At 42.9% G+C, this 14,873-nt stretch overlaps 1 protein-coding gene across 1 annotated transcript in view; it reads right to left on the bottom strand.

Annotated features, from left to right (window-relative positions):
* The window catches only part of otc (ornithine transcarbamylase), a gene marked incomplete at its 3' end in the record, with an annotated part of 83,458 nt that overhangs the window by 5,062 nt on the left and 63,523 nt on the right, over positions 1-14,873 (bottom strand). Inside the window, exons 4-6 of the mRNA XM_084314075.1 lie at positions 3,178-3,265; positions 1,767-1,920; positions 1,273-1,395 (exon numbers count right to left, since the gene is read on the bottom strand). Of these exons, the coding sequence (XP_084170201.1) occupies positions 1,273-1,395; positions 1,767-1,920; positions 3,178-3,265 (365 nt within the window). The remainder of the gene's footprint in view (positions 1-1,272; positions 1,396-1,766; positions 1,921-3,177; positions 3,266-14,873) is intronic.

Genomic DNA, 14,873 nt, shown 5'->3' with positions numbered 1-14,873 from the left:
TATGTATGTATGTATGTATGTATGTAAGTATGTATGTATGTATGTATGTATGTATGTATGTATGTATGTATGTATGTAAGTATGTATGTATGTATGTATGTATGTATGTAAGTAAGTATGTAAGTAAGTATGTATGTATGTATGTATGTATGTATGTATGTATGTATGTATGTAAGTAAGTAAGTATGTATGTATGTATGTATGTAAGTAAGTATGTATGTATGAATGTATGTATGTATGTATGTATGTATGTATGTATGTATGTATGTATGTATGTATGTATGTAAGTAAGTAAGTATGTATGTATGTATGTATGTATGTATGTATGTATGTAAGTAAGTATGTATTTATGTATGTAAGTAAGTAAGTATGTATGTAAGTATGTAAGTATGTATGCATGTATGTAAGTATTTATGTATGTAAGTAAGTAAGTATGTATGTATGTATGTATGTATGTAAGTAAGTAAGTATGTATGTATGTATGTATGTATGTATGTATGTATGAATGAATGTATGTAAGTATGTATGTATGTATGTATGTAAGTAAGTATGTAAGTAAGTATGTAAGTATGTATGTAAGTATGTATGTATGTATGTATGTATGTAAGTATGTATGTATGTATGTATGTATGTATGTATGTATGTATGTATGTATGTATGTATGTATGTAAGTATGTATGTAAGTATGTAAGTAAGTAAGTATGTAAGTATGTATGTATGTATGTATGTAAGTAAGTATGTAAGTATGTAAGTATGTATGTAAGTATGTATGTATGTATGTATGTATGTAAGTATGTAAGTATGTATGTAAGTATGTATGTATGTAAGTATGTATGTAAGTATGTAAGTATGTATGTAAGTATGTATGTAAGTATGTAAGTAAGTATGTAAGTAAGTATGTAAGTATGTATGTATGTATGTAAGTAAGTAAGTATGTATGTATGTAAGTATGTAAGTATGTAAGTAAGTAAGTATGTAAGTAAGTATGTAAGTAAGTATGTAAGTATGTATGTATGTATGTATGTAAGTAAGTATGTATGTATGTAAGTAAGTATGTAAGTAAGTATGTAAGTATGTATGTATGTATGTATGTAAGTAAGTATGTATGTATGTATGTAAGTAAGTAAGTATGTAAGTAAGTATGTATGTATGTAAGTATGTAAGTATGTATGTAAGTAAGTATGTAAGTATGCAGGATAGGTGGACAAAAGGGAAGATGGACAGACACAATAAGAATGAGGGCCCAGGTGTACAGTGTGAGCAGAGGCAGACCTTGGGCGTGGCGACCCTAAGATGAACTCCCAGCTTGGCTGCTGTCATCATGAAGGAGTGAAGGACGTTGTTTCCATCTCCGATCCAGCTCACCGTCAGGCCCTGGAGCGACCCATAATGCTCCTGCAGAGACACGCGTGGTAGATCGGATTCATTATTTTATTATTTGACATTATTTTGTTTTTATTATTATTCAAGTTTGGCATCCAACCAGAGTGCAAATTTAACAGTAAAGTAATATACAATACAGGTGATTAAACTGGGTATAAAATATATAAATTAGTACTACTGGGTGTAGTGCTAATCAGATGTATGTACAGAGTTGTAATACCAATATGTACAGTGACCCAGGTATAAAGACAGTATGATCATCATCATTCGATACTGTATTGAGATCGTTCCACCTCTAGTAGCCATGCAGTAAGCAACCTTTCATGTTGAGTTCACCACATGTAAAGGCTAACAGGAGGGGGGGGGGGGGGGGGGGGGGTGACCTGTAAGGTTAGGAAGTCAGCCAGGATCTGGATCGGGTGGTAGAGTTCAGACAGGCCGTTGATGATGGGGATGGAGGCCTCCCTCTCCAGCTCCACCAGGGTGGCGTGGCTGTGCACTCGAGCCAAGACGATGTCACAGAGACCAGAGAGAACCCTGCAGGCAGCACACACACATTACACCTCAACATGACCCCTAGAGGCAGCACACACACATTACACCTCAACATGACCCCTAGAGGCAGCACACACACATTACACCTCAACATGACCCCTAGAGGCAGCACACACACATTACACCTCAACATGACCCCTAGAGGCAGCACACACACATTACACCTCAACATGACCCCTAGAGGCAGCACACACACATTACACCTCAACATGACCCCTAGAGGCAGCACACACACATTACACCTCAACATGACCCCTAGAGGCAGCACACACACATTACACCTCAACATGACCCCTGCAGGCAGCACACACACATTACACCTCAACATGACCCCTAGAGGCAGCACACACACATTACACCTCAACATGACCCCTAGAGGCAGCACACACACATTACACCTCAACATGACCCCTAGAGGCAGCACACACACATTACACCTCAACATGACCCCTAGAGGCAGCACACACACATTACACCTCAACATGACCCCTAGAGGCAGCACACACACATTACACCTCAACATGACCCCTAGAGGCAGCACACACACATTACACCTCAACATGACCCCTAGAGGCAGCACACACACATTACACCTCAACATGACCCCTAGAGGCAGCACACACACATTACACCTCAACATGACCCCTAGAGGCAGCACACACACATTACACCTCAACATGACCCCTGCAGGCAGCACACACACATTACACCTCAACATGACCCCTAGAGGCAGCACACACACATTACACCTCAACATGACCCCTAGAGGCAGCACACACACATTACACCTCAACATGACCCCTGCAGGCAGCACACACACATTACACCTCAACATGACCCCTAGAGGCAGCACACACACATTACACCTCAACATGACCCCTAGAGGCAGCACACACACATTACACCTCAACATGACCCCTAGAGGCAGCACACACACATTACACCTCAACATGACCCCTAGAGGCAGCACACACACATTACACCTCAACATGACCCCTAGAGGCAGCACACACACATTACACCTCAACATGACCCCTGCAGGCAGCACACACACATTACACCTCAACATGACCCCTAGAGGCAGCACACACACATTACACCTCAACATGACCCCTAGAGGCAGCACACACACATTACACCTCAACAAAGAGCTTGATGTGCAAGCTTACTTACCCAAGACGAATTTAGCAGAATATTTACTATAGATAGTATATTTGACTAGCCTGTCACCAGACTGACCTGGCTGTGTCTGTGCTGCTCTCGTTCACACCCAGGTGGATGTCCTGGGACGTGAGGAAGCAGGGGTGTCCTCCCAGCAGGGCGAAACCTGGGCATGCGTCACGGGTTAGTCAACAGTGAAAGTGTTAACCGGCTGTTGTGTGGCAGTGAAAGGGTTAACATTCTGTGTATTGTCGCAGTGAAAGGCTTAACCGTTTGGTAGTGCGGCAGTGAAAGGGTTAAAGGGCCACGCCAACACCAAAGGAAATGCTAGGCTAGCTGGTCCGTATCCGCTTCCATTCATTTACGCTAAGCTAGGCTAGCTTGCAGTCGGATAGCGTTCTACTGAAGGCACAGAGAGGAAGCTGGTGTCTATCTTCTTGTCTGACTCTGGAGAAGACAGTGAGCGCATTTCCCATAATGTTTTGGCATGTTCCTTTAAAACAAGTGCTAAACCTGGCTTATTGTGCCAAAGACATATAGTTACTCTATCCTATTAATCAAAAATGTATAAAACATTCACAGATAATAATGAAATTAACACACAGTGGCTATGTTTTGTTCAGATAATAGCAGCAAATAAGTTGCCATGGGGGGGGGGGGGCTTTTCAGACAGGAGCAGAATGTGGCTTTTCAGCACTTCTATTGTATAACTGCATTAACCCTGATGGCCGGGTCACTGGGCAGCCTGGTATACTCTAGCAGTGTTTCCCACAGGATTTTAAGGTCGCTTTCACACAGGGGCTGTTTGGTCCGGACTTTCGGACCAGAATTCGATAGTCCGATTTTTCGGGTCTGTGTGAATGCGCGTCGAACTCGGACCAAGCAGGCGAACTCTAGTCCGCCTGAAAACGTAGGTCTCGGTTCGGCTTCATCGAACCAAACGCGAACCAAATATAGGAAGTGATTATTATTACCACTGCTCGCAGCACTCACTGCAAAACAAGCACACTGCATCTAATCTCTCTATCTATCTATCTATCTATCTATCTATCTATCTATCTATCTATCTATCTATCTATCTATCTATCTATCTATCTATCTATCTATCTATCTATCTATCTATCTATCTATCTATATGTCTGTGCATCTTGGGAAGAAGGAAGAAAAAACGCGGCTTATTATTATTACCGAGGCGCGCGGCTTATTATATTATTAAAACAGCTACTTGTGGGCACTCATAAAAACACCGTGGTCTACAAGTTGTTTAGCGAGAGGATGGTGGTAATGTGCTTCAATAGAACAATGGATTAATGCCATGTCAAAACTCGGCTCTGCTGATCTGGAGCTCCGCAGTACACACACAGACACACACACACGCGCGCGCACACACACAGGCTCGCAGCCACACACACATTTCCACTGTCCAATAGACGAGCGCCCTTTTCGACCGCGTGACATTGTTCAGAAGGTCTCGGTCCGCCTCACAGAAACCTGTGTGAAAGCAGGCGAACCAAATGAAGAATGCAACAATGTTGCAACTTCACCCCCAGAACCGCACCGAGTCCACCAAAACTCTATGTGAAAGCGACCTAAGAGACTGTGGTGGGTGAACCTCCGACCCTCTAGGGGGGTCTGTGGGCATGCCCCCCCCCCCCCCCCCCCCCCCCCGGATTATTATTATTTTTTGTACATTTTAAAGTTAACACTTTGATTGCCTAAGGCTAAATTCATGATATACCATCCGTTGCCAGCTCTATTTAACATGGAGAAGTTCCCCTTCTTTGCAGGGCTATAACCTTTTAAATTCTATTGCTAGATTGCCATTATTAGGGCCCATTCAAGGTCCTATAATGACGTATTGTTCATGGTGTAGCAAACGTTAAACTTTTTCATTCACATATTCGTACTAAAATATGGTCTAAGGTATAAGTATGTTTTCATCTCTTTCTGCAGCTTTCTCCAGAACGTGATTTATAGCCCCAAATGCATTATATTGACGATGAAATACAGTTTGATAGCAATCGGCGCGATATAAAAAATTCCAACTGGACGTACTTCTGGAAGTTACTACACGTCATCTGATGTTGACCGGATGGGCGAGGGGGCGTTTATAATTCCGTGGGCAGCGTTATACCATTCATCTAATGTGGGTCATATGTTCATCAGATCAGTTAGTATCGAACACAGTAATATTACACGCTAAAACTCACCCCTCCTCGGGCCGTTGGGCGATCAGCGTGGGGTAGACAGTTTTCCATTATGGGATGTCGAAATACCCGGTCCATTTCCAGGTTGTATAATAGTATATACGTCCAAATCATGTTGTTTATCGAGTTATTGGCAACGGATCGCTATGTATTGTGTCGAGCTCAAGTCCCGGGACCTATAGCGAGTGCCCGGAAGTAATATGGGTGATCACCACTTCATCCACATGACTTCCTGTTGGGCGATCTGCCGATCGGCCACCAGATGGCGCTCTTGAACCGCTAGAGGATTGAGAGGAGATCAGAACTGTGTGTGAAGGCTGCAGAGGGGAAATATGATTCCGATCACAGATTTTTTAAATATTGATATCAAAGACGAGTTACGGCGTCCTAGGCAACTTGAGCATGGCTAGGAAAGACGCCTAAACACGTTTCCGGCACTTAAAGTGTTAAATGCATCAATCTGGTGCACTTTGAGAGCAAAATAAAGAGGCTAGATCTATTGATTGAAAACTTTATTAACAGATTGCAGAATGGGTACAGTACAGTACAGCTCAATACATACAATTGTTAACACTTTGATCGCCATGGTTAAATTCATAATTTACCATACCTAGCCAGCTCTATTTGTCTATGGAGAAGTTCCCCTTCTTTGCAGGGCTATAACTTTTTTAATTCTATTGCTAAATTGACATTATTATGGCCCATTCAATGTCCTATATCTATTGTTCAGGGTGTAGCAACGTTATACTTTTTCATTCACATATTCATACTAAAATACGGTCTAAAGTATAAGTATGTTTTTATCGTTTTCTGCAGCTTTCTCCAGAACTTGATTTATAGCCCCAAATGCATTATATTGATGATCAAATACAGTTTGGTAGCGATCAGTGCCAGATAAAAAATTTCAACTGGAGGTACTTCTAGAAGTTACTACGTATGATCTGATGTTGACCGGATGGGCGGAGGGTCGTTTATAATTCCGTGGGCAACGTTATATCATTCATCTAGTGTGGGTCATATGATCAGAGCAGTTTATATTGAACACGGTAATAATAAACGCTGAAACTTACCCCAGTCTCCTCGGGCCGTTGGGCGATCAGCTTGGAGTAGACAGTTTTCTATTATGGGATGTTGATCTAGATGAACCATTTCCAGGTTGTATAATACTATATATGTCCAAATAACGATGTTTATTGAGTTAGGGCGAGCGATTGATTATCCAGTGTGTCGAGATGGAGTCCTGCTAACGATCGCGAGTGCCCGGACGAAATATGGGTGAGCACTTCCTGTTTGGCGCGTCACTTCCTGTTGGGCGATCTGCCGATCGGCCACCAGATGGCGCTCTTGAACCGTTATAGAGTTGAGTGGAGCTCAGCAGTATATCTCAGGTCCCCGGAGGAGAAATATGATTTCGATCACAGATTTTTGAAATATTGATATCAAAGACGTGTTACGGCGTCTTCGGCAGAATGAGCATGGCGGGCAATGACGAGGTTCGGCGTTTCCGGCGATTAAAGTGTTAAGGGGATGCAGACCAGAGAAAGACTTTCGTCTTGTTTACATCAGGGTCCCCCATTTTCAATTCATCGTAACATATATGACATACATGACATACAGATACAGTACTGCTACATCTATACATTTATGACATACCAGATTTGCAAATACAGTACTGTTTGTGATACAAAAAGAGTCCAGAAAAAAAGAGTATATACATTTGACGTAGAAACTGTACATTGGACTTCCGGTATGAGAGCAGACGGGTAACACACGTGCGATAGAGCTCCTGGTCAAATGAGCGAAAAAACGGATAAAAAAGGACCCGAAAAGTGATTAAAACGAAAATGCACACGAGAAGTAAGGAAGAGACAACGATTGTGAAGGAAAGAGAAATGGAGAACACACGAGAAGAAGAGAATTTGAAGAAACAGAGTCCCCGAAGCGAAGCCGAGAAAAGACAGGCGGAAGAAGGGGGAGGTCCCGCTGAGGCAGACACGGGAATGCCAGAATGGGCCGTGGTCATGCAGGCCGGGATACTGGAGAACATAACAGCGGCAATAAAACTGAACACGGACACGATAAGGAATGATATTGGGAGGCTACGGGAGGAATTGAGGAAGGAACAGGAGGACTTCAGAGGTGAAATGAATACAGAACTCAAAAGGGTGGAGGAGAAGATGGCGGAACAGGACAGAAACGTGACCGAGTTACAGACTAGAACGGCACAAGCGGAGGAATGGAACACAGAGATACACGAGGTATTAACATGTGCGATTCAGAAACAAGAACAGATGGAGACAAAGATGTCGGACATGGAGGGGAGGTCACGGAGAAATAACATCAGAATATGGGGATTGAAAGAAGGAGTCGAAGGGGAATCGGTGACCCATTATGTAGAAAAGCTTATCAAGGAGCAATTGAAGGAGACGGGACTGGAAAAAATGGAGATTCAGAGGGCCCACAGGGCGTTGGCTCCGAGACCGAAACCGGACAGACCTCCGAGAGCGGTGATTATTAACTTTCTGAGATTTGAGATTAAGGAATTGATACTCAGAACCGCGTGGACCAAGAAGATTGAAATCGAAGGGAAAAGACTATCGTTTGATCACGATTACTCGACAGCGGTAGCAATAACACGCAGGTCCTACGCGGGACTGAAGAAAACTCTGAAAGAAAACGGAATGAGATTCCAGTCACCCATGACCTCGCTAAGGATTCACTGGGAGGAAGGGACGGTGACGTATGCGACGGCACGAGAAGCGGCGCAGGAGATGAGACGACGGGGGATGCAGATGACGGAGGACGGAGAAGGAAGGAGACAGGAGGACCAGACACGGAGCCTGCAGCAGAGATTGGAGGGGGCACGCAGATGGACCAGAGCAGGAGACCGAAACCAGGGAGAGGAGGGAGGAGAGAGGAGAAGGCCGAGGTGAAACGTGACAGAACGAGGGCGGAGACGGATGAGGAGGCCAGAGACGGAGAAGGAAGGGAGAGGAGGCGGGAGGAGGCGAACGGATGAGTACACGCACAAGAGATTGAAAAAACTATTCAAATAGAGACAAAATATAGAAACTGAAATAACATATGCATAAACACACATTCCCAGGTAGAGGCAGGATATAGAAATGAACATAACGTATACATGGACACATAATACACAAGCTGATGGAGGAAATAAATGGAAATATAACTAGGTTTGATAGGCGAGACACAGAACATACTGAAACAAATACATAGACACACGCTGCGAATAACACAGTTGGGAGGGATTAAGGGGATAAATGAACATCACATAGAAAATAGAGGAGAGGAAAAGAAAGTAAAAAGGGGTACACAGGAGACACCGCACACGGGTATGGGAGGAAGGAGGGACATTGAAACATATGAGTCACATTGAGAGGGACCTAGGCTTTGGTCAGAAGGAAGGACAGAGCGCTTTTGACCAGGAGCTCGACAGCAAAAAAAAAAACAATAAGAAAGCTGGACAAATATGACGAGCGATTGGGGGTAAGGGTTTCAAACCCCCAAGCCGTCAGGAGGGGGCCTCTCGCTAGGAGAGCAATTACCCCTCACCCACCAGCAGGGGACAGGGGGGGACACAGGGACCCCCCGAACGCCTTGGGAGCACTTTATGTAAAGTTTATGTTTTTTATTTAAGTTAATCATTATATGTATTCGGTGAAGAGAGCGGAGGCTCCAACCGGAGGGGGGAATGAATGTGACATGGGGGGGACTGACAGACGAAAGAAGAAGAAAGATGACAATGGTTAAAGGTATAAAAATGATGTCGTTAAACGTTAATGGAATGAATAATGCGATAAAGAGGAACAAAGTGATGTTGAAATGTAAAAAAAGTGAGATGGAAGTGATTTTTCTGCAGGAGACACATTTGGTAGCACAGGATCATGAGAAACTGAAGAGATTTGGATATGAAAATGCATACTATAGTTCCTTTAAACAAAACCCGAGGAGAGGAGTAATCACGTTAATCAAAAACACAGTCAAATTTGAATTGATCAAGGAAGTAAGAGACAAGGAGGGAAGGTTTGTTCTGGTAAAGGGGAAAATGGAGGGCCAAATGGTTACGTTAGTGAATGTTTATGCACCCCCAGAGAGTGAGAGGGATTTATATGAGACCATTTTTGATATGATAGTGATGGAACTAGAAGGGATATTGATATGCACGGGAGATTTTAACGTAGTACTGAATCACGACCTAGACACCACGAGTACTAGAAAAGGACGAGCACCCATCAGTAGATATATGAATATTCAGATGACGGAAATGGGAATTACAGACGTTTGGAGGGGGATGCACGCCATGGACAGGGAATACACACATTACTCACACCCACACGTGACATATGCGAGAATAGACTACTTTTTGATGACGACGGGGGACAGTTACAGGGCACGGGAGAGCAGTATAGGAGTGTGCCATATATCTGACAGTAGATCTAGAAGGGAGACGGAGGAACACGATTTGGAGACTAAATGTAGGAATATTAAATAACAAGGGGGTGGTGAGTCAGATCAAGGAGGAGATAGCCAGATATAAGGAAGAAAATGACAACGGGGCGGTAGACCCGAACATTCTATGGGACACACTGAATGTGGTGATAAGGGGGAAATTGATGGAAAAAACAGCAATGCTGAAGAAGGCCAGAACGGAGACATATCACAATCTGATAGGGAAGCTGAAGAAGCTAGAGGGGAGACACCAGATATCAAAAGAACAGGAAACGCTCGGAGAAATCAAAGAAGTAAAGGCCAGGATAAATAGGGAATTATTGACGGAAATAGAAAAGAAAGCGAGGTTCATGAAACAAACGTACTATGAAGGGGGACCAAAAGCGACCAGACTGTTGGCTAGGAGAATTAGGACGCAACAGAAGTTGAACACGATACACACAATAAGGGATACAAAGACTAATGAAATATTGAGGGACCCAGCTGAAATAGAGAGGACATTTAGAGAATACTATGAGAAATTATACACACAGCCAAAAGCAGCGGGAGAAGAGGAAATAGAAACATATCTGGAGAAGCTAGAGTTACCATCGATAGGGAAAGAACAGAATGAAGAATTAAATAAAATAATTACGGAACAAGAACTGGAAGAGGCAATTAGTAGAGCTAAAAACAACAAGTCTCCGGGGAGTGACGGATTCCCATCGGAATTCTACAAGACATTTAGAACTGAATTAGCACCCATGTTAGGGGCGGCGTTCAGACACACGATGGAAGAGGGTAAAATGCCCCCCTCGTGGAAGGAAGCCATAATCACCACGATACCGAAGGAAGGGAAGGATAGGGAACTATGTAGTAGTTTCAGACCTGTGTCCATACTTAACGTGGATTACAAGATGTATACATCGATAATATCAAAGAGATTTGAGACGTTTATGCCAGACATTATAGATGAAGATCAAACTGGATTTATTAAAGGGAGACAGACACAGGACAACGTGAGAAAGACATTACACATAGTAGAGGAGATACAAAAACAAGGGGGTAGCACGGTACTGATTAGCCTAGATGCAGAAAAAGCATTCGACAGTGTGAGCTGGACATTTTTATATAAAACATTGATGAGGTTCGGACTGAACGGGAGGGCGATGAAGATGATCAAGGCGCTATATCAAGAACCGACAGCGAGGGTTAAGGTGAATGGCAGCTTGACGGATAGAATCAGATTAGAGAGGGCTACCAGACAGGGATGTTGTCTCTCACCGACGCTCTTCGCCGTTTTCATAGAACCACTGGCACAACTGATCAGACAGACCGAGGACATTAAGGGAGTAAGGATAAAGGGAACGGAATATAAACTAGGCCTATTTGCAGACGACGTGATAGTATACATGAGGCAACCAGACAAGAGCTTCCCGGCACTGATGGATCTACTGAAGGAATATGGCCACTACTCAGGATACAAACTAAACGTGACAAAGACACAGACCTTAGCATGGAACTATACCCCAACGACGGAAATTAGAGAACAGTACGGGATAAGATGGGACATGGACAAGATTAAATACTTAGGGGTGAACATCACGAGAGGGGTGGAGAAACAGTTTGAGGCGAACTATACACAGATAAATCAGAACATCAAGAGAGACTTAGAGAGATGGACAGTAATGCCCTTGGACTTCAATTCAAGAATAGAGGTCATTAAAATGAACATACTATCAAGGTTACTGTACCTATTCCAGTCACTACCGATACAAATACCACAGAATCAATTCAGGGAATGGGACAGACTGATATCGAGGTTCATATGGGCGGGGAGAAGACCACGGGTCAGATATAAAACACTACAACTACCAAAGGAAGAGGGAGGGATGGCAGTACCCAGCCTACAAGATTATTACTATGCAGCACAACTGAGAGCAGTGACGTGCTGGTGTAATGACAGATATGAGGCAAGATGGAAAGACATTGAAAAAGAAGGGGAGGGATACAAGGTACAAGCTCTGGTGGGAGATAGGGGACTATTTAAAGAGAAAGAGGGACTATTAGATCCAATCACCAAATGCACCTTGAACATATGGAACAGAGTAGTAAAAACACACAAATTGGAGAAGCAGTCAGGGGTCCTGAGATGGGTAGCACATGACAAGAGATTCAAACCAGGGAGGTTAGACCATGGATTCAGAAGGTGGGAGAGGGGGGGGGGAACAGCGATATGCAAAATGATAGAGAAGGGGGAAATGCAAACACTACAAAAATTAAAGGAGAAATTTGGACTAGAAAACAAGGACCACTTCAGATATCTACAGATTAGAGATTACTATAATAGAGAAATAAGAGGGGACAAGGAAGAAGAACAGAATGGAATAATTAGGATGATAGTAAGGGCATACGAAGGAGGGAAAGGAAGGGTAATATCAGCACTGTACCGGGCTATAATGACCAGCAAGGGACACACGACCGATTATATAAGGGAGAAATGGGAGAGAGAACTAGAGATAGGAATAACAGGGAAGGAATGGGGGAACATATGCGAGGTGCAACATTCAACAACAGGATCGAGGATATGGAAAGAATTTGGATGGAAAAACATAATCAGATTCTTTATAACCCCAGAACTGAAGGGAAAATATGCACCAACACAAAGAGCATGCTGGAGGATGTGTGGGAAGGAGGGGGCAAATCACACACACATATTCTGGGGATGTCAGAAGCTGAAGGGGTATTGGGAAGAGATAGGGGAAGCAATGATCAGAATATTAGGATACGGGTTACCACAAACAGGACTGGTGCTTTACTTAGGAGACCTGACACACGAGGGAATACAAGGGGGGGACAAATATTTAATAAAGATAATGTTGATAGCGGCCAGAAAAGCAATAACGAGACTGTGGTACAAGGAAGACCCACCGACAATAGCACAATGGGTAGGAATAGTGGAAGAAATACAGGATATGGAGAGGATAACACACATGCTGAGGTTACAGGAAGAGAAATTTGGGGAAAGATGGGGAAAGTGGGAGGATTATAAAGGGAACGAAAACGACATCACAGAGGAAGAACCAAATGCAACACAAGAGGGCGAAGGGTAAAGGAGGAAAGAAGTTCAAGGAGGGTCTCTGAACCCATGTCACACAACTATGCTTTAGTTAGCATTTTCAGCATTTGGGGGTATTACAATTGCTTTATGTTTTTATACTTTATTATTTATGTCTGTTTAACGGTGTGATATTAATATTCAGGGATGATGTGGTTTGTGTATGGGTGAATCAAAAGGCAAAGTGAAAGTTAATAAAAAAAAAAAAAAAAAAAAAAGGAAAAAAGGACGAAGGATAAGGGAAGAAAGAAGCTCAAGGAGGGTCTCTGGACCCAGATCACACATACATGCCTTAGTCAGTATTTATCATCTTTGAGTAGGAATAACTTTTTTATGCCTGTACATTGGATTTGGTAGGTGGGGGGGGGGGGGGTGGGGGGGACTGTACATTGGAGGTGGTTGGGTGGGGGGGGGGGGGGGGGGGTTGGGTAGGAGTGGGGGGGGGGGAGGTTGGGTAGGAGGGGTGGGTGGGGGACACTGTACAACTGTACAAACAAAACTGTACATTGGAATATTGACAAGACCATACTTGGTAATTTACTGTACATTGGAGGGGGTTGTGTTAGGACATTTACAGGGGCCAGTTTCGAATTGCAGTCTCCCGTAGGTGTTTTTTTTTTTTATAACTTTCTTTTTATTGTTTTTCACAATAAGCAAACAATCACAAACAACAAGACATAACAAAAACACAATCCCGGGCTGCATTATTAGTGTCACTTTACAAAAATATACTTTTCACATGCTGAGTTCTCAATTCTCTTACTTTCCCTATAGGTATGGCGAATATTCTTTGCAACTATACATCATCCACTGGTTGTCGTCATTAACATATAAAAGTCCCACTTTTCCCAGTACTTCAAACCTTTCTCTTCCTGTAATCTGAGAATAAAAGTAAGTCTTTCCATTGTGTATATTTCGCCTATAATGGCCAACCATTTTTCTTTTGTTGGAGGTTCTTGTTGATACCAGAGACGCGTGATCGCTTTCTTACTTGCTGCTAAAAATATTTTCATCAAATATCTGTCTCCTCCTACCAATTCCTCAGGTAAGTTACCCAGGTACAAATAGGAGAAGGTCTCCGGTATCTTAAAATTCAATATAACCTGCATGGTGGAGTGAACATCTTGCCAATAACGTTGAATACCTGGACAATTCCAAAAGACATGAGAGTGGTTTGCCTCCCTCTATGCCTACTTGTCGGGATTTGATTTTGGGAGTTATGAAGAATCTAGTCAAGTTTTTCCAGCAGAATTCTCTCCATGTTTTTGAATTAGTCGAGCTACATTGAGTTCTGCACATGTTCTCCCATTCGTCTTCGGTTATTTCAATGTTTGATTCCTTTTCCCAATTTGCCTTAATGTAACTTGTGGAGTCAGTTCTGGCCTGAACAAAGCTATTATATAATTTTGACACAGTTTTACTCATCTTGTCTCTGTATGCCTGAATGAATATCTGAATAACACTGTCTATTGGGGTATTGGGCTCAGACACCTTTACCTCTTTTAGAAAGTACTGGCGTAGTTGTAGGTATCTGAAGAAGTCGTGTTTATCCAAACCGTATGTATCTTTCAAGGTTTGAAAGCTCACAAGTTCTCCATTCTCTACCATTGTGCTGAATGAGGTAATACCTCGGAGAGCCCATTCCTTAAATGTTTGATCATACATTCTTGGTTTAAATCCTAAATCGAAGGCAAACCACCTCAAGATCTTAATCCTTTTTTCTAACTTGAATTGTTTCACAATTTTGAACCATGTCTGTAGGGTGTGTACAATAAATGGGTTTAAGTTTCTATATGGGGTATTGGCCTGCTGTCTATCACCAATTACTGTCTGGAGTGGTATATCAATTGATTTCACTTCAATGTCCTTCCACTTCGCTTCGTAGTCCCTTTCACACCAACAGACCAAAGGTCTTATTTGCGCTGCATAGTAATACTCCTTCAGATTTGGGAGGGACATGCCTCCCTTCTCTTTAGGGAGTTAGAGTGTCCGGAACCTAA

Source organism: Notolepis coatsorum (genome assembly GCF_963971535.1).
Source record: "Notolepis coatsorum genome assembly, chromosome: 5".
Classification (NCBI taxonomy): Eukaryota; Metazoa; Chordata; class Actinopteri; order Aulopiformes; family Paralepididae; genus Notolepis; species Notolepis coatsorum.
This window is presented reverse-complemented; position numbering and strand designations above follow the sequence as displayed.